This window comes from Otolemur garnettii, unplaced genomic scaffold (genome assembly GCF_000181295.1).
Source record: "Otolemur garnettii isolate 467f Iridium unplaced genomic scaffold, OtoGar3 scaffold00003, whole genome shotgun sequence".
Classification (NCBI taxonomy): Eukaryota; Metazoa; Chordata; class Mammalia; order Primates; family Galagidae; genus Otolemur; species Otolemur garnettii.
The window spans coordinates 40,016,644-40,036,457 of record NW_003852398.1 but is presented as its reverse complement, the minus strand read 5'-3'; the positions used below and the strand labels follow the sequence as shown (position 1 = coordinate 40,036,457).

Below are 19,814 nucleotides of genomic sequence, written 5' to 3'. Positions count from 1 at the left end.
GTGAGTGTGGTACGTGTTGTTAGAGTGTGTGTCACTGTTAGTGTGGGGTGAGTGTGGTATGTGTTGTTAGAACGTGTGTTGGTGTTAGTTTGCAATGAGTGTGGTAAGTGTTAGGATAGATGTAAGAATTCTTCCTTCTGTAGGCCTGGTTTCCTAAATTGGCCACTTTTTTCTTCTGTTAATTTCCTGCAGATAAAACATTTTCAAAATAAAAATCGATGCTATTCATGTTAATTTATAGCTATCAAACCTGACAGATTATCTGACACCCTAACTTTTGAAGTATATATTGTAATCACTGTTGCTAAGGAAAAGTAAGTTATCATCACTGATTACTCTGTCACTGGAATCTTTGTAATATTTTGACTGAATTTGCTGTTTTGACATCCAAACTTGAAAGACAAGGAAATCCTCACTTTTCCATAGTGCACCAGAGGGCGCTGTATTCCAGTTCTTCCTAAGAAAGAATTCTTGGTCCAAAGTTTGCTTGTTGGTTAAGCAGATAGGAAAATACTAAGCAGAAGACAACAGTCTATATCTCCCTTGGGGAAGCACTCCATCCAGGTAATGAGTCTGGTTTTTCAAACAATATCCATATCTAACTTACTTGCCTTCTAAATAACCATCCATTGCCTTGTTAAATATTGTAAAGCACCTTTTCAAATTTCCTTTAGAGCTGATATGCCATGTCTTTTTATGTGGCCTCCGTGGAAACACAGGCCACAAACCTATGGTTTGCAAGCAAATTTAATCTCTGGAAACACCCTGAGATTATTTGGTACCAAGGGGATATTTAAGGGAGATAATCAAATCAGACAGTGCTGGGTAGTTTTTTTGTGTTTGTTTTTTACCAAAAGAAAAATTCTTAACTTGCTAGTCTTATGTGAAATGTCTTAACACAGTAGAGAATAGTATCTGACTGGATATGAGAAAGTGCTGATTGTGTGACATAGTCTCAGCTATCTGAGAATCGTCACTAATTTCTCTATCCCGGACACCCACATGCAAGTCCTGTTGCCTCTGTAACATATTATTCAGAACAATAAATGCCTATGAAATCACCTCCAAACTACAAACCTACAGCATTGGTAGTAACCCTTCTCTGGGGTCCTGCTCCTTCCCGTCATGAGTTTTCTTGCTTTACTTTTTATGTAATTTGTTACATATATATGTGTTCTTAAAAATTGTGTTTTGATTTGGATTGTTTTGACTTTATAAAAAGTATGCTTTATGTGACCTTTTGGACTTCTGTTAAAATTATGTTGCTATGATTCATCCATTTGCTTCTGTCTGGCTGAGGGCCATTTATTTTACATCTGGCTGCTGTATAATATTCCACTCTATAACTTTAACACAGCGTGTTTCTCCATTTCACTGTTGAAGAGCATTTGGGTTGTACTAGGTTTTGCCATGACAGATAGTGATGTCATTAACATTCTTATCTGTGTGTCCTGGTGTACAAGTACAGCTTTCTCTCTAATAAAGTTCAGTGAACTGTATTTCCCGGTAACATAGCTACACGAAAGAATGGAGTCTTTCACTAAAGTTGCTTCAAAACTCCAAAAGAATTTGAGCAAAAATTTGTGAAGTGAGTTTCCAGAGTGATTAATTCAACTTATTTCTTATTTTAGTCTGACTGATAAAACCTAGGGAGCCAGAATTATTTCTGGTCCTTCGGACATTGTATGGTCTTGTTTCCTCTTACTACCTGTTGCCAACATGACTCAGGTAGAATAAGATACAGATAGACAATGATGTGTAGAAATAAGTAGTATAAAATACGTCTGGCTCCAGGAGACCAACTGACCCACACTCATAAGATAGTTCAGAGAAAGGTAGACCTCTTTCTCATTCTAGTACTTCCTATAATGCAGCCTCGCTGAAATCTAGAATATATTTTCTTACACTGCCATCATTCATTACCTAGGAAATCTATTATTCTTATATAGCATGGGAAAGTATAGGTAGGAAGACCAGAAAATCCTTTCTTATCCATGAAAGTGGTTCACCCTCCATCCTATTTGACAAACCTAAGGAGTTTGTGAAAGATCTTCACCTACCTTAACTCAAAAGAAGCCTCCCATTTCTTCAACAATTATTTATGACTTATTTACCATTTCTAGTATTATAAACCACTCTTCATCCTTGTACCATAGAAATACCTTCAGGCTTTGGTTTCTGAGCAGAAAGATAGCTGTTTACTAGTTTTAGAGGTGACAAAAAAGCAGCCTGGTCCAGCTTGAATCCACTCATTTATTTATCCTAGGTCTTCAGGACTAAAAAATTAAAAAAAAAAGAAATCCCAGATCTCATAGGTGACTGAAAAAATCAGCCCCAAGAAGTTTTTTCATACCCAGACATCAAAGACACAATGAATTGAAAGGAAAATGCTGTTTTATTTCTTTATCATGTTTCTATTTGAACACAAATTTCTTGAAAAGCGGAATATGCAACCAGATTTTTAAGAAGACTTTCTACTTAGAAGCTGTCATTTGTCTTCCACTCACAGGTATGCAGTGGGGTCACTTAAGTCACAGTTTTCGATGTGTACATGCGATTGTATGCCAGGGTAAACTTTCTGCAAAGGCAACAGAGTTCCCAACTTTTCTCCCTTCTTGATAGCGCCTTTATACTTAATGGGCTTAATGTAGAAAATTTTGATACAGAAACCTAAAAGAAAATAAGTATAATTATTTGTTATCTGGACTTCAGTAGCTTTAAATCAGAAAAAAAAAATTTTTTTTAGACAGTTTCACTTTGTCACCCTTCAGTAGAGTGCTCTGGTGTCATAGCTCACAGCAATCTCAAACTCCTGGGCTCAACTGATCCCCTTGTCTCAGCCTCCCATGTAGCTGGGACTACAACTGCCTGCCACAGTACCTGGCTATTTTTTTTTTTTTTCAGTTTTGGCCGGGGCTGGGTTTGAACCCGCCACCTGTAGCATATGGGACTGGTGCCCTATTCCTTTGAGCCACAGGCACCACCCAAGGCCCGGTTGTTTTTAGAGACAGGGTCTCACTGTTGCTCAGGCTGGTCTCGAACCTGTGAGCTCAGGCAATCTACCTGTCTCAGCCTCCCAAAGTGCTGGGATTATAGGCGTGAGCCACTGTGCCCGGCCTACATCAGAAAAATTTTAAAATAATAGAAAAGGACCAAAGGCAAAAAGAGAGTTGTATCAACACAGGAGAGAGATGGAAGAAAATTACAGAATCTTATTAAAAAGGAGAATTGTGTTACGATATGCCAAGGGGAGAATAGATTCCTATGAAAATTTAATGAAAGCCTTGAGGAACAATAGCAGTACAACACTAGGCGGTTGGGAGCATTGACCCAGAGTTAGGTCAACTTCAAGACATACGGTAATAAAACTATATACTTTATTATTTATTTTAAATATCAGATTAATGGCGGGGTACAAACAAATGATTAGGTTACAATGTTTCCATTTGTTAGGTGAAGTCTGTGCTGCAGTGTGTCCTGCACCCAGGAGGTGTGCCGTTTACACTTACATCATGCCCGTTAAGTGGCAGCTCACCAATCCCCCTCCCACCCCCTCTCTCCCCTCCTCCCCAAAGTATAGACTTTAAAGATGAAAAATGGAAATAACTGGAACAAACATACAAACCTCCCTAAATATTAACAAAACTGAAAACACAAAAATACCCACCAAGCAGAGGAAAGGAGAGTTAGTGTAGGGTAGTTACTGTAATATGACAGTGTTGGAACCACATATATGAAGGAAGACTATAAATGTGAATGGCCACAACTTGTCTATTCAAAGGTTTTCCTGGTGAGTTGAAAAGCAAACCCAATTTTACTCAGTATGGAATAAAACTCAGTGAAAGAAAAGGCTAAAAATAAAGACTTGGACAGGGATTTGTCAAACAAATGGAAGCAATAAGAAAGCAAGACGGTGTTCCTGTCACCAGATGGTGGAATTCAGGCCAAAAGGCACTGAGACCAGACAGAGGAATTCAATATATTATCAGAAATGGCACAATTCACAAGGAAGCTATAACAGCAGCTATCCATGCACTAAAGAACACAGACACCACGTATATAGAGCAGAAACTACAGGAAAGGCAAGAAGAAATGGATAGAAACCCACGAATAATAGACTTTAACATACTACTTTTAAGCAGTGCAAGTGGGCAAAAAAACCCAAAAGGCCATAGACTTGTGTTGTCCAATGTTGTTGCCACGAGCCACTGGCTATTCAGTGCTTGAAATGTAGCTAATCCGAATTGAGATACACTTTAATGGTAAAATAGGTAATGGATTTTGAAGGCTAAGTATTTTAAAATGTAAAATATCTCAATATTTGTATTAATTACATACTGAAAAATACTTTGAAGATACTAAAATTAATTCCACATGTTTCTTTTTACGTCTTTAATATGGCTACTAGAAAATTTAAAGTTAAATATGTGGCTTGTATTAATATATTTCTGTTGGATAATACTGCTATAGAATATCTAAACAATGTTTATCAGGTATATTTTATGGATATGTATTAAAAAAGATGTGTAAGACCCCCACACTGAAAACTAATGCAACAGCTACTAATATAACAAGGAAGAAGATGCTGTTAAACAGAGGATGTAACATGGTCACCGACAGAAAGAGTCACTACTTTAAAGATACCAGTTCTTCTCAGTTTGAGCTAGATAATGAATGCAAACCAAATCAAACACCCAGCAGGATTTTTGGTGATACTTGGCAAACTGATTCTCGTTTACTTGGAAGTACAAATGGCCAAGAGTTGCCAAGACAATCTGAAGGAAGAATAAAGAAAAACCTACACTACCAGATAGCAAGTTATATCTTAAAACTATTGTAACTAAGGGCGGTATTCCTGCAAGAATGGAAGACTGATGGGGCTCGGTAAAGAGAACAGAAACAGACCCCCATGCACACACTGTCACAGATGGAAACAAATGAAGCCCTCTCAGCCACACTGGTAAGTTGAGCAAGTTGAAACTTGCCCAGTCCTTGTTTGTGAAAAACAGACGCCACAGTGCAGTAGAGGAGTCTTGTTCCAGTGATGGTGCTGAGTCAATTAGCAATCATATAGGAAAAAAATCTTCATCTGTATATCTCATTACTTACACAAAAGCCAATTTTAGACGGATTATAGATCTAAATATAAAGTGCGAAACAAAGCTCGTAAAAGAAAACTGAAGAATATCTTTGCATCTTCGGGGTTGGTGAATATGTCTTAACCAGTTGAAAAAAAATGTGTTCACAATAAAGGAGATTATTACTAAATTCAACTACGTTAAACACTAATATTGGCTCTTTATTACAAGACAACATTACATACTTGCTGCAGCAGTGCATATGCTAAAATTAGAATGATTCAAAGATTAGCATGACCCTTGCACGAGGATGACACGTTTATGAAATGTTCCATTAAAAAAAAAGATAACTAAGGAAGTGAAAAGACAACTTAGAAAGTGGGAGAAGATATTTTATATAGAGATGTAGCTGACAAAGGACTCATCTGGAATATACAAAGAACTATCTATAAATAAGAAAAAGACAATCTAATAGAAAAATGGGCAAAAATATTTCAATAGGCCCTTCACCAAAGACAATATCCATGTTATCAATCTATATGCTAGTTTTATTAACTACCAGGGAAATGCAAATTAAATTCTCTGTACTCTCATTAGAATAGCTGAAATGAAAACATAAATAGATAATAGTAAATATGGAACAACCATAACTTTCATATGCTGCTGGCAGGAGTGTAAATCGATACAACTACTTTGGAAAACTGTGGCATTTACCCACTAAAGCTAAAGATACAGCTATACTCTTTGACCTAGCAATTCCACTCCTGCAGTATTCTGCCAATAGTTGAGTGTAGTGATTCCAATTATGCATGCTGGAACTGGGGAAATAACCACAGGATAGATTTGGGGATGCAGTGGGCCCACTGTAAGATGAACTCTAGTGAAAAACTATGCTGACTGCTCCCTCCCACCCCCAACCCTATAAGTCCTAGTCTGACTGATGAACCACAGTGGCCTTTTAGATCTTGAGGTATTGGTGTCATTTTGGAGCAAGTGTCCAATCATCTCCAGAAGGCTTAGTTATTTCTTCTTCCCAGTGTACAACCACCCTGCTAACTGGCTGCAGATCCCTTTGAGGATGGCCAGAGGTAAGGGTTGCAGGGTAAGTTTTTGTCTATGTGGCAGGGCCCTTCCTTAAAGGGACTGAGCTACCTTTTCATTCAAGGCCTTGGACTGTGGCTGAAGCTTGAGAATTTACCCATTCTTGTGATGACTGAAGTCAGAATTTTGTTCATCAGACCTAGAATTTTTCCCTTTATATAAATCAAACAAAGTCTAGTTGATTGTTCTATTCAGTTTTGGGGTCACCATGACTGACTAGCCAATGTCACAAATCTCTGAGTTTCAGATGACTCTGATTACTGCTTCAGCTCTGCTACAATTAGGTGTCTGTGGTGACATTGCCCTGGGTTACTAAGTGCCATCACTTTAGAGGACCCAGCTCAATGGCAGCAGTTTCTCTTGTCACTTTGGGCTTACAGAAGACAGTCACCACAGAGCTCCTCAGAGATGCAGGTGGGGGGGGGCACGTGTCCTGTGGGCTCATTCCCAATAAGAATGTATAAAGTATAAACAAGAAAATTCCTAGTAGCATTTTCATAATCACCTAAAAATGTTCCTTTAAAGAATAAAGGATAAATAGATGAAAGCATATGCATGTAATGAAACACTATGTCACAGATGGAAACAGATGAAGCCCTTCCAGCCACACTGATAAGCTGAGCAAGTTGAAACGTGCCCGGATAAATCAGATAGGACGCTGTCAACTGTGTTTCTTGGAAGTGAAATAATAGACTATAGCACAGTCTGTCTCAAAACTTTCATAGTGACCTATTTACATCAAAAAGAATGCACGTGTAAGCAAAACATGAATAAATACCACAGCCATTATGTGGAATGAAAGAAGCCTCACACAAAGCATGCATGCTCTTTAATTCTATTTATATCTTTTTTTTTTTTTTTTTTTGCAGTTTTTGGCCAGATCTGGGCTTGAACCCACCACCTCCAGCATACGGGGTCAGCACCCTACTCCTTTGAGCCACAGATGCCGCCCTCTATTTATACTTTTTTAATCAATAAAAACAGGCAAAAGTAGTGTATGATGTTAGAAGTTGGGACAGTGATTACTCCTACTGGGAATAATTTACTGACGGGTTGCACGGGGCTCTGTGGGATGCAGGTGATGTTGTTTGTCCTGATGTGGGTGCTAGTTACACAGGTGTATTCACCTTGTGAAAATTCATGGAGCTGTACATTTACGTGCTGTGCGCTTCTCTCTCCCTGTGATACTTCAATAGCATCAAAACAACTGAACAACAGACCTGATATCTGCAGAACCAGGACACTTCGCTTTACCTAGAACATAGAAGCTGATGAAAATGGTTCACGTTCAACTCTTGCAGAAACGCCAACATTGATGATTTGTAGCATTTGGGTGAGTGAAAGTATCCATTATGGTTATTTTTGCTGAAACTGTTTTTGTTTATAGATTGTTAAGCAAAACCACATGGACCAAGGGAGGAGCACCTTCAGTCAGCGATGGAGTTTAGTGGCATGTGTGCACCAAGCAGCATTTGTCAGTGAACGAGGTGGAACATCTTTGAAAATGCGTTAGCTACGTTGATCAACTCTATATCCTTTATGTTCTAGATTTATCATTTTGAAAGTACAAAACTTCTATGTATGGAAACTGCATTAAATAAACAGCAACATCTCTGGTGGCTGACTTGGGCTTAGTTTCCACCTCTCTTACCTCTTCCAGACATTCGAACGCCATTATTGATAGCATTTTTGTTTTTGTAAGGTTTCTCCTGGCCCATAATTATTCCAGAAAACGGTGCATACACAGCAGATCCGGCGGGGCACAAGACATCCACGCCCTGGTGAGTCCTTTGATTTCTAGGATGTAAATAAGAATGAATAGGTTGAGGAGCTGCCCTGAAACTTTCCCTGCCCAGGAACACGGTTTTAGCCCAGTGTTCACAGACTAGGGTACCAAAGCTTAAAGCTGCCAGAACATACTGGGGTATCCCAGGATTCCTCAGGCTTTTTAGCCCACCTTCCTCCCTGCAGGTCGCAATAACCGTGTTGTAAATATTAAAGTATTTAAAATAGTACTTGGTGCATAGTAAGCCTTAAACAAATATTAGCTAATATTATCATATGGAATTTGGGGAAATGAGGCAGTCCATGTAAATTAATGTTATGATCAGCGGTTCTCAACCCACAGGTGCATCGCGACCCACAGAAACTGTATTAAGGGCCACAGCATTAGAAAGGTTGAGAACCACTGTTATAGATGATCTGAATCTTGACTTCTTCAAGACCATTTTGAAAAGAGTTGTCTTTTTATGGGAACCTATCATAAAAGTATAGTTACCCTATTCTTATTTTTCTCTCAGTGAGCTAGAAAAGTGATGATAAACATCATTTACTGTATATGGAATTTTAATACAGTGAGTGATACTTCCTGGGTTTACTAATGCGTATGGAGCACAGACAAATGATACTGGGTGGAAAGGTTTCTTGAGTTTGTCTCTAACAATCCTCAGTTCTTGCTCTGCTCTGCTGTCTCTCGCCTGCCCTTCCCAGGGTCTCCTCCCTTCTAGTAGGGAGATTTGCCAGGATTATTAGAATTATGTGTAAAGCAACATTGAACAGGTTCCAAGTGAAGAGCCGAGAAATTACTGTAGAAGCCAAGTGCTTAAACGATAGGGTATGAGCTAATTGAGTCTAATTTGGGCAAGCCAGAAGACGTTTTTCTGTCTTTCTTGTCTGTTAGTCCTGTTTCAGGTGGTAGAGGTTGCTTTCTGAGTAGAATCTGTACATGTGAGAGTTCCCACCTAATGAGGAGGGAAGCAGTGGTACAGCTGGACACATGGCTATTTCATCAAAGAGCAGCACGCACAGGGTAGTGCTGTGTATTCTTGAAATTTTACAAGTGTCACCCTCATTGTCTGGAAGAGGTGGACAAGCTCTTCTTGTCAGTCTCAACTATTCAACTTCCGTAGCCTAGGTCAGTAACACCCTGGTTTGGTGGGAAGAAAGTCCCAAAGCCTGAATTCAAGTCCAGCCTTCCCCATCTCCAGTCATGGTTGACAGGCAGTTCCCTTAACACTTTGGTGCCTCAATTCAGGTTCCTCGTCTGTAAAATTGGATAGTAGTGTTTGATTCACCTTTGGAAACACCAGGTGAGCAAAGTCAAGGTGTGAAGACATTGGGAGGAAAAACATTGTGTTTGTTCCCTTCTTTTCCCTTAGTCCGTGCTCTGATCCCAATTCAGAGGCCAAAGCAGAGTTGTTAGAAATTGTTCCAAAGACAGTGATGACACTGGCTACATCTCTGGGTTTTCATGCTGTCAGAGGGGAGCTAATCGTAATCCCTTGAGGAATTGTTGGGCAAGGACACTAAGCTAAGAGCCTAGGAGTCACAGTGTTTGTTTTTGTGAACCCCCATACCTTTGAGCAGAGTACTGTCCACAGCCATGGCTGTCACACGTCCGGATCTCGTTGAAAGACTTGCCAGCACATATATTAGCCCATGGCCCAGCCAGTGCTAAAAGGGAGAGACACAAGAGCAGAGCTGCTGGCCTCAGATATTTCCAGTCTCCCAGTCTTAATAAGTCTCCCAGTGGATCCTGAAAATTCTGTTTTCACTGACGTTTTCCCCTTTCTGTAGTTTACAGGAAGACCCTCCCTACAGAATGTTACATTCTAACTCAGATGTAAAAGTAACTATCCATGGCCACCAAATTCTGTTTTATTACATACAGATGGTTGGTAAATGTTTGTTTATAGGCACTAACTTCCATCATTATAAATGGTGTAAATTGCGCTTTTCAAATTTTTCCTTGCTTGTTATGTGGCACAGGAGCCACTGCGTTTAGGATCAACAAAAATAATCAAATAGCATGACTGAAAGAAATAATTTTAGAAATTCTAAAGTAACTTTGAAATGTTGATTTTTGTTTACTAATCAAATCCAAGTAAATATTTGAATTAAAGAGAAACAGACTCTGAATGGGCCCAGTTTATTTACTGCTAAATAAATCTCTTTCTTATTTGCAAGCATGGAAGAGATTCTAAGAAATAATGTAAAATGTCAAACAGATTTAGCTTGGAGTGAGGTGAGGAGGGAAGGCGGGTCAGGGAGTAGAAACAATTACATGAAAACTTGTAAAACCTGGTGGAGGACTTGGCTCTCTGTGTACTTAATGCAAACTTCACATTAGGCATAACTTGGGTCTTTAATGTAATAGCAAGCAGATGATAAATGTTCAACCAAATTACATTTCCTGAATTTCCAATGTTAGCATTTACAGAGAGATATAGTTAGGAAACTCAAGTTTGAAACAAACAAAAACAAGAGCCTGCTAATTTGAGCATTGATTTTATTTACAGACTTTTTACTCTTCACTAATATATGTGCTGTGAAGAGAAGCTACAGAACATGGCCATTCAGTGTATTTCTTAATATGCTTTTAAAAGATGGGTTTCAAAAGTCTTATGCCTTGGAGCAAAGCTTCAAGTCAACACTGCAATCAAGATATAATACTATCACTTTGGCAACTAGTATTTGTCCTGGGGAATTGAGATATGTATCAGCCAACTTCTTAATTTATTAACTTTTCTCTTCTGCTGTATTAAGGGAGCATTGGGGCATTCCCTTTGTCCAAATCCATACGAGTCTCTGAATCAGGAATTTCCGAAATCAATTTTCTATGCAAACTTTTTACTTCCTGATTTTGTTTCAGTGAAATCCCAGCCCAACACCAAAAGGCTTTTCTTCAAGTCTTCCCATTCCACTTTTATGTTTCTTTCCGTAAAGAAGCAGAACATTCAGGTGGGAATGATTTAGAATCCCCTCCACCCCAACCCCACTGCCATGCATCTTCCCGGTCCCATTTCTAATAACCAAATACACAAGTCCCTGTTGATTGTGCTGTTACTGACTTTAAAATCTACCCCTCACATCCGTTTTTAAAAGTGAGCTAAGATTCTAAAATTGTACTTCTGACTTACCCGTAGAAGTCACCACAGCCAAAAGGAGGACTCTCGTGGGAACCATCTGGGTTTTGCTTCCCTTGGGCTTCTTCCTGTAATGGGAATGGCCCCCCACACTCCCTCTGAAGAATTTGCAACTTTGAGTGAGTATTTTCTAGCTATTTAGCCTCAGAATTCTGCACCTCTCATTTTTTTAGTGTGAGACACAAAAATGTTAGAGAATGGAGCAAGTCATAGTCTAAACCTTCATGGATAGCTGTCGGATATGCCCGTAGGACCTATGTGAAAGCCTTTGATCTGAAGAAGCAGTGAGTTTTATTGGAAACACTGACTAAATATTAACAGAAAATGACACAGCTGGGTGCAGATTGACAGCCTTTCTGGACGGTGGCTGGCAGGAAAATGTTCCTGTGAATAATGGAATACTGACTGCTATCTTTCAGCAGATCTTTCATTTCCTGCGTAGCACATATTTCAGAGGAGCATTGATCATTATTAATCCATGACCCTCCGTAACAGACGTTAGTGTATTCCTTAGGTGTTTTTGGATTGTCAGTCCAATTGTATTTCGTCTGTGTAATATTTGGAAGTAACTGATATTTTGATAAAATTATATTTGTTTACTCTAAATATGCTATTTTAAATGTATTCTTGGCTGGGGTCCTGTAGCTCAGGGGTTAGGGCACTGGCCACATGCTCTGGGGCTGGTGGGTTCAAACCCAGCCTGGGCCTGCTAAACAAACAAACAAAAAATAGCCTGGCATTGTGGAGGGCACCTATAGTCCCAGCTACTGGGGAGGCTGAGGCAAGAGAATCTGTTGAGCCCAAGAGTTTGAGGTCACTGTGAGCTGTGACACCATGGCATTCTACTGAGGGTGACAAAGTGAGACTCTGCCTCAATAAAAAAAAAAGTGTTTTTCAGGTGATACCTGTGGCTCAAAGGAGTAGGGCACTGGCTCCATATACTGGAAGTGGTGGGTTCAAACCCAGCCCTGGCCAAAAACTGCCAAAAAAAAAAGTGTTTTCTTGTTTGTAATAATGGAAAATTAACAACATCCAATGCATCCATCCATAATGGAAAAGACAGATGAATTATGCGTAATGGTTTAAATGAACACAATTCATGACAAACCTCCACATATACTGCAAAATATAAAAGCTACTTTTACAATGATATATAGACTTATCCCATTTATTTAAATCTTGAAAAAGTATATTATCATCATGAATGCTGCATGTGTGTATAGTAAAAACGCAAAAATACATACAGACCAACTTTAGGAGACTAGTTACCTCTGGAGAGTGAGAGGAGTAGAACTGTGTGGGGACATACAGAGTACTTAACTCAAAAACATTTAGTTTCTAGAAAAAAGATCAGAAGCAAATATGGAAAAATGTTAATTTGTTAATTATTAGAGATAGATACACGGATGTTATGTTACTCTGTACTTTTCCGTAGACTTAAATTTTCCATGTTTCAAATATGTATTAGCAGCTCCTTTTTATGCTTAATATTGTGATGCGGGCTTGGAATTTTCTATGGAAGCAAACCTATTTAAATAATCTGTCAGTACCTGCAGGAGATCGGGACTGTGGTCCCAGTCCTTCTCTCTGTCTGCATCCACTCCTTTGCCATGTCTCTTCGGAGGCAGAAGGACTTTCTCCACCCTTGGTTTTGGATTTAGTTATGTGACTTCAACCAATGACACAAGCCAGAGGTAACAAGCCTGTGAGTAAAGCCTGGGCCTTCGAGGGCCTGTGTCTCTGCACCCACCTCCTTGTGTTCTGCCATCACATTAGAGCACATTCCGACACTAACCTTCTGTCCTAGGAGTGAATGAAAGTCTCGTGGAGCACAGTTACTCCAGCCAAACTAGCCTGGCACACCCTCTAAACGTGTGGGCAGTAACTGGCCATCATGGAAGACACCGAGTTTGGGGATGCATGTTACTGAATAGTAACAGACAATGGCAATTAATAGCTTGTAGACCACTTTTTACTTCACACACAACTTTTCAAGAGGCCTCTAATGTGCAAAGTGCAGAACGTCAGTGCATTGAATATATCACAGAATTCTTTTTCTGGAATGAGGATCGGAGCTGTCATTGTACACAGTCTGACAATTAAGTTCATGGACTTGCCACTGTGCACTTATGTTCCCACTTCTTTTTTGTTGTTTTTTTTTTTTGCTGTTTTTAAAAAAAAATTTTAATTAAATCATAGCTGTGTACATGAATGCAATTATGGGGTACAATGTGCTGGTTTTATATACAATTTAAAATACTTTCATCAAACTGGTTAACATAGCCTTCACCTCATTTTCTTAGTTATTCTGTTAAGACATTTATATTCTACACTTAAAAGATTTAACATGTATCCTGGTAAAATGCACCATAGGTATAGTCCCACCAATTACCCTCCCTCCCCCCATCCTCTCTCCTCTCTTCCCTTCTCCCTCCTCTTTCCCCTTCATCTTGGGCTGTAGTTGGGTTATAGCTTTGATATAGAAGTGTGGATGTTTATAAATTGGTTTCATAGTAGTGCTGACTACATTGGATGTGTTTTCTTCCATTCTTGAGATACTTTGTTAAGAAGAATATGTTTCAGCTCCATCCATATAAACATGTAAGAGGTAAAGTCTCCGTCTTTTTTAAGGCTGTATAATATTCCATAGTGTACATATACCACAATTTATTGATCCATTCATGGGTCAATGGGCACTTGGTCTTCTTCCATGACTTAGCAATTATGAACTGGGCTGCAATAAACATTCTGGTGCAAATATCTTTGTTATAAAGGGATTTTTGGTCTTCTGGATATATACCTAGTAGAGGAATTGAAGGATGGAATGGCAGGTCTATTTTTAGACCACTGAGTGATCTCCAAACTTCTTTCTGAAAGGAACATGTTAGTTTGCATTCCCACCAACAGTGCAGAAGTGTTCCCTTTTCTCCATATCCACACCAACATCTATGGTTATGCAATTTTGTGATGTGGGCTAATTTTACTGGAGTTAGATGATATCTCAAAGTGGTTTTGATTTGCATTTCTCTGATGATTAAGGATGATGAGCATTTTTTTTATGTGTCTATAGGCTGAGGACCTGTCTTCTTCAGAGAAGTTTCTATTCAAGTCCCTTGCCCATACTGAGATGGGATCACTTGTTCTTCTCTTACTAATACATTTGAGTTCTCTGTGGATTCTGGTTATTAAACATTTGTCAGAGACATAACCTGCAAATATCTTCTCCCATTCTCAGGGCTGTCTGCTTGCTTTACATACTGTGTTTTTGACTGTGCAGAAGCTTTTTAGTTTGATCAGATCCCAGTAGTGTATTTTTGGTGTTGCTTCAATTGCCCAGGGGGTCCTCCTCATAAAATATTCTCCCTGGCTGATTTCTTCAAGTATGTTGTACTTTCTTTTAATATTTTTATAGTTTCATGTCTTAAGTTTAAATCTTTTATCCAGTGAGAGTCTATCTTTGTTAATGGTGAAAGGTGTGGGCCCAGTTTTAATCTTCTACAGGTCACCAGCCAGTTTACCCAGCATCATTTGTTAAATAGGGAGTCTTTTCCCCACTGAATGTTTTTGATTGGCTTATCAAAGATCAAATAATGGTAAGTATCTGGGTTCATCTCTTGGTTCTCTATTCTGTTCTATACATCTACTTCTCTGTTTTTGTGCCAGTACCATGCTGTTTTGATCACTATCAATTTATAGTATAGTCAAATCTTCTTGCTTTGTTGTTGTAGATGGCCTCTATCAGTTTAAGAAATGTCCTTCTATACCTATTTTCTTAAGTGTTCTGATCAAAAATATGGACCACTTCACGAATTTGCAGGTCTTCCTTGCTCAGGGGCCATGCTAATCTTCTCTGTATTGTTCCAGTTTTAGTATATGTGCTGCCGAGGCAAGCACATGTTGACACTTCTGTATAGACAACCCAGAAAAGTTTCATAACCTTGGCATATATGTGCGTCTCACAGCTGTGTTCATGTTGATACGTGGGGTGTCTTGCTGATTGGTGTTCATTATTGTGGCGTGGTTTTCTGCACTGTATGACAACAGCCATCAGAAATAGAGTTCCAAAATTGCCTTGAAGTGTGGATTAGGTGCTGGTGCCAGTGCTCAGCTTCCCGAGGGGAATACTTCAAAGGTGACTATAGTGATATTCATCAATGATCAGTTTATGAACTTAATTGTCAGACCTGTCAGATGAGGGACTTATTTATCTTATATACAGAGAATTCTTAAGAAATAAGAGATGTAAACAAACTCATTGAAAAATGGGCAGAAGATAGCAACAGGGCTTCACAAAAGAAGAAATATCAATTAAACATTTATAAACATTTGAAAGTATGTTCTACTTCCACTTATAATTAGCAATTGTAAACCATTGCTAATGGTACAATTTTTCACCTATCAAATTTGCAAAGTTAAGGGTATGTGGAGACAGGAACATTTATTGAAAGTATAAATTGTTGTAACCTCTTTAAAGAGCAATTTTGCAATACCTTTCAAATTTTTAAATGTATGAGACCTTTGCTCCAGCGTTCTTTTGCTTTTCTACCTGTGGCCTGCTTTCCTCCCTCGTGGTTTTTCCTGCCTTCAGTGTGAGTTATTTCCAACGCATTGTCCTCTCTAAAGCCAGTGCAATCCTTGGACTGCAGAGTAGATGGCAAGATACTGTTTTCAAACCCCTGGTGAAACAGGATGGGGGCAAGAGTCATCAGTGATGAAAAGCTGATGAAGAACTTACAGTGGATAACTCAGGCTGACAACACCTAATCAATCTTATCATTAGGGAAAAGAGAGAGAGAGAGGAGACACAGCCAGACAGCCTCCTGATGGAAATGAACACCACTTCCTATGAAGTATTCTTGTCAAAAAATCACATGTAAGTTTCATGAAGCCTTAACTCTTACATACCAGTTCACAGGAACCACACAATGAAAGGAAGCAAGTTAAATGATACCACAGAAAGGCAGTTAGCCAAACGTGGACTGTGAGAAGTTCTACCAGAAAGAACAACAACCAAAAATCTGAGGAAGGGAAAAGGAGAGAGGTATAAATCTGTGGATCAAAGAGATTTACAAGATTTATCAACAAAATGCATTGCATTGACCTTATTTGGAACCTGATTCAAAGAGAGAGAAAATAGGGAAAATTTTAGTACTACTTATTTCAATACTATTTGATAATATTGAGAATTATTTATGCTTTTAAGCATAGTTTTTGAAAATAGTGCTTATCTTTTAGAAATACATACTAAAACTTTAATGAGTATAAAATCATATGATGTCTCAGATTTGCTTCAGAATAAACCAGGAGTCTGGAGAGTAGGTGGTATATAGATTAAACACAATTGACTATTAACTGGAAATTATACAAGTTGGGTAACAGGTGTACTGAAGTTTAATATACTATTTCCTCTAGATTGTGTTTGAAATTTTCTCATACTAACAAGTTAAACAAAGACACCTGTTCGGACAGATAGTTTGGAAAACAATCTGGCCTTGTCTTTTGACCATAAATAAAGTTCCCACACTCCAAGGAAAGACTGATATTTCTGTAACTGTGATAGCATGTAGCCACCCAGTTTTAAACCTTTTTAATTAATCAGTGACAACTCATGTCTGGTAAACATGCTATTCAAGCCAACCAATCAGTAACAACCCCTCATTTCTGACTTCTTGCCAAGCAGGAATAGAGTCATTCTAATAAGTGAATGCCAACCAGTCAACAACAGTCTCACCTGAGCTCCATGTTTCTCAGACATGGTCAGCACTAACATCCACCAACCTCTGAATTCCCAGCTTCCTATAGCCAAATACGAATACAACAATTCATATGATGGTATGAATTTGGTATGGTAAAAATTATGTGCTGGAACACACAATGCTACCTCTTTGTTCCAGATTTAATTTTATTGCTATTAGGCACGCTACATCTGCTGTGCTTGGAAAGACGGTGCCTGATAAGCACCGCTCTTCTTAACTGTTAGAATTCACTCAGCTTTATGTTACTATTTCAGGTATTGTTGTGGCCTCATCATTTTTTGATACTTACAGATTTGATCATTTGCATACCCTACAACTGAACTTCCCTCCTCCTTCTACTCTCTAAAAAGCTCTCACGTGTGTGCACATTTTCAAATGTTCACAGTGGCATCGTTTGTAATAGTGTAAAATGGGGGAAAAAAACCACACGTTTATCAATAGTAGAATGGAGCCAAACTATGGCATTTTTGTTTAATGAAATACTCTACAGCAGTGAGAATAAATACATGACAGCCAACCGTGTCAACTTAAGTGAATCTCAAAAATACAATAATGATTAGAAAACAAATCACTGGATATGCAGTATGTGTTTATTAAAAGTTCAAATGCATGCTTTTAAAAAGCAAACTTTATAAATTTTATCACGAGAAAGCTGTTTGTTTTGGCATGGGTATGGTGGCTAATGCCTAACACTCTGGTAGGCTGAGGTGGGAGGATTGCTTGAGGTCAGGAGTTCAAGACCAGCCTGAGCAATGAGGGAGATCCTGTCTCTACAAAATATTGAAAGATTAGCTGGGCATGGTGGTGAACGCCTATAGTCCCAGCTACATGGGAGGCTGAGGTAGAAGGAGCTCTTGAGCCCAGGACTTTGAGGTTGCAGTGAGTTGTGATGAGACCACTGCACCCTAACCCCAGGTGATAAAATGAGACCCTGTCAAGGAAGAAAGGGAGGGAGGGAGGGGAAAGAGGAAGGAAAGAAAGAAGGAAGCTGTGTTTGTTTGTTTGTTTGTTTGTTTGTTTGTTTTTTTGCAGTTTTTGGCCCAGGGCTGGGTTTGAACCCACCACCTCCAGCATATGGGGCTGGCGCCTTACTCCTTTGAGCCACAGCGCTGCCCTAGCTGTTTTTAAAAAGTTCAAATGCAGGCTAAACTAAATTATATATAGTTTAGAAATACATACATACACAGTAAAAATCCCTAATATAAAGAAAAGCAAGAGAATAACTCATACAATTTGTGTAGTGTTTATCTATGAGAGAAAAGATGAGAATGTGACCATGGACCTCAGAGGTGCATCTGTACTTCCGAGGTGCAGGTAATGCTCCTATAAACTAGGTACTAGGTATATAGGCATTCATTTATTACTACCTTTTAAACGCTAGTCTATGTTTTATACACTTTATATGTATATTTCACAGTAGACTCTTGTTAAGAAGTGTTACATAAACAGGTGAGCTTACTGTATGGCACATAATATAATAAGTGTACCACCTGTATATATATTAATAATTTAATCTGCAGAAAAACCTGACAGATAGTGTCATTCCAGACTTTCAAGTTGAGGCTCAGAGAACTTAACTGACCTAGTCAGGGTCCAAAGCTGGATATGCCAAAGCCAAGATCTGAACTCAAGTCTATTAAACTCTAGAATTAATGCTTATAAATATTTTGTTATATAACACAGTGAATGATTCATCATTCATGCACAACCCCTCTCATATTTCAGGATTTGAAGCTCTGACAATCTGTGAGCTTCACCTAATCATTTCTAAAATGGAGATAATGATATCAGTCCTCAGAGGTTTCTTGTAAGAATTAACTGAAATAGTATTTCTAAAATAATTAAATTGGCCAAGTACATGTAAAACACTCAATAACTTTCACTCTCTCCTGACTTCTTATCCACTCTAAAGTGGAATTGGATGTAAACCAGGCTGTTTTCAGTGGAAATTTATCATAATCCTAAGAGACATAATCTCAAACACTGTAATCCTGAATGTTGAAATCTCAAGAACTCAAAATCACAAACATAATTTTGGGTAAAAAATTTAAAAATTCTTTAAAAGATGTTTGCCTTTTTAAAAGGGATTTTATTTGAGAAATATATAAAAAAATGACAGAAGATAGGCCATTATTACACAACGAAACAGGCCAAAATACATATTTTTACAAGCATAAACACTCAGATATACTAATGATAATCACATGGATGTAACAATTATGAACAGACAAAGCATATACTGAAGAAATAGGTTAAAGGGATTGTATACATGTATGTCACTATGGTTGGTAATTGTGTGCACCCAGTTGGTAACTGTGGTCATCTGAAATACCATAATGAACAATTTAAGTCTTCTGATGAGATCCGTCAAAAACCGCAATGGACACCATCCACTATGAAGTTGGGCAAAGAGCTGAGATCAAGATCAATTTTGTGTATATCAAGATGCAGATATACACAGAGAACATCTTTTAACTGACTGAAGAAATTTCAACATTTTTATATACCGACAGACTGCTTATATACAAAGTCAGGATGTTGCAATAATGTACTTTTGCAGAGCCAAATTTGCAAAAAATGCATAACATGAATTAGACCTTTCACTAAAAGTCTCTACACAATTTACACCGTTAGTATTGGAAGTGATGCAAAGATAAAATAGGTAGCATAGTGAATTGTAAAAAATGCTAACAAATAAAAACAGAAAAAACTAAAACATAAAAAGAAACTCCAAAGAAAATTTGACATGTTAAAAGCGTCTTACAGGGGTAGATGGAGGGGACTGCCTAGAGGAGACCATAAGACGTAAAGCACGGGTGACTTTCACAATCATTCTACTGATTTTTGAAGGCTGCATCATGAGGAATATCTGCTTTGGCTTCATTTTAGGACATGGCCCTCCTCAGAGAACAAGTTCACATTTATTTTCAACATAGTTCTGCGTGGCACTGCTC

At 38.5% G+C, this 19,814-nt stretch overlaps 1 protein-coding gene, 1 non-coding gene and 1 pseudogene across 2 annotated transcripts; 1 reads left to right on the top strand and 2 right to left on the bottom strand.

The window, feature by feature from the left end:
* Positions 1–2,376: 2,376 nt before the first annotated feature.
* LECT2 (leukocyte cell derived chemotaxin 2) lies at positions 2,377–11,363 on the bottom strand. The gene is made up of 4 exons (XM_003782171.3): positions 11,099–11,363; positions 9,536–9,632; positions 7,831–7,976; positions 2,377–2,670 (listed from the first exon to the last, which is right to left on the bottom strand). The coding sequence occupies exons 1-4, from the start codon at positions 11,142–11,144 to the stop codon at positions 2,504–2,506; spliced, it is 456 nt and encodes a 151-aa protein (XP_003782219.1). The 5' UTR covers positions 11,145–11,363; the 3' UTR covers positions 2,377–2,503.
* Positions 5,320–5,419, top strand: LOC111727191 (annotated as a pseudogene).
* Positions 11,364–14,891: 3,528 nt separating the features above from the next.
* On the bottom strand, positions 14,892–14,998 carry LOC111727303. The gene has a single exon (XR_002774879.1). It is a non-coding gene; the product is annotated as a U6 spliceosomal RNA (small nuclear RNA).
* Between the last annotated feature and the right edge of the window lie 4,816 nt (positions 14,999–19,814).

Excerpts from the sequence above, each read along its gene's own strand:
- LECT2 (XM_003782171.3), bottom strand. The coding sequence starts at position 11,144 with ATGGTTCCCACGAGAGTCCTCCTTTTGGCTGTGGTGACTTCTACGG. Across the intron at positions 9,633-11,098 it reads GGCTGTGGTGACTTCTACGG|CACTGGCTGGGCCATGGGCT; the intron begins GTAAGTCAGAAG and ends TCTCCCTTTTAG. Across the intron at positions 7,977-9,535 it reads GGACAGTACTCTGCTCAAAG|AAATCAAAGGACTCACCAGG; the intron begins GTATGGGGGTTC and ends TTTACATCCTAG.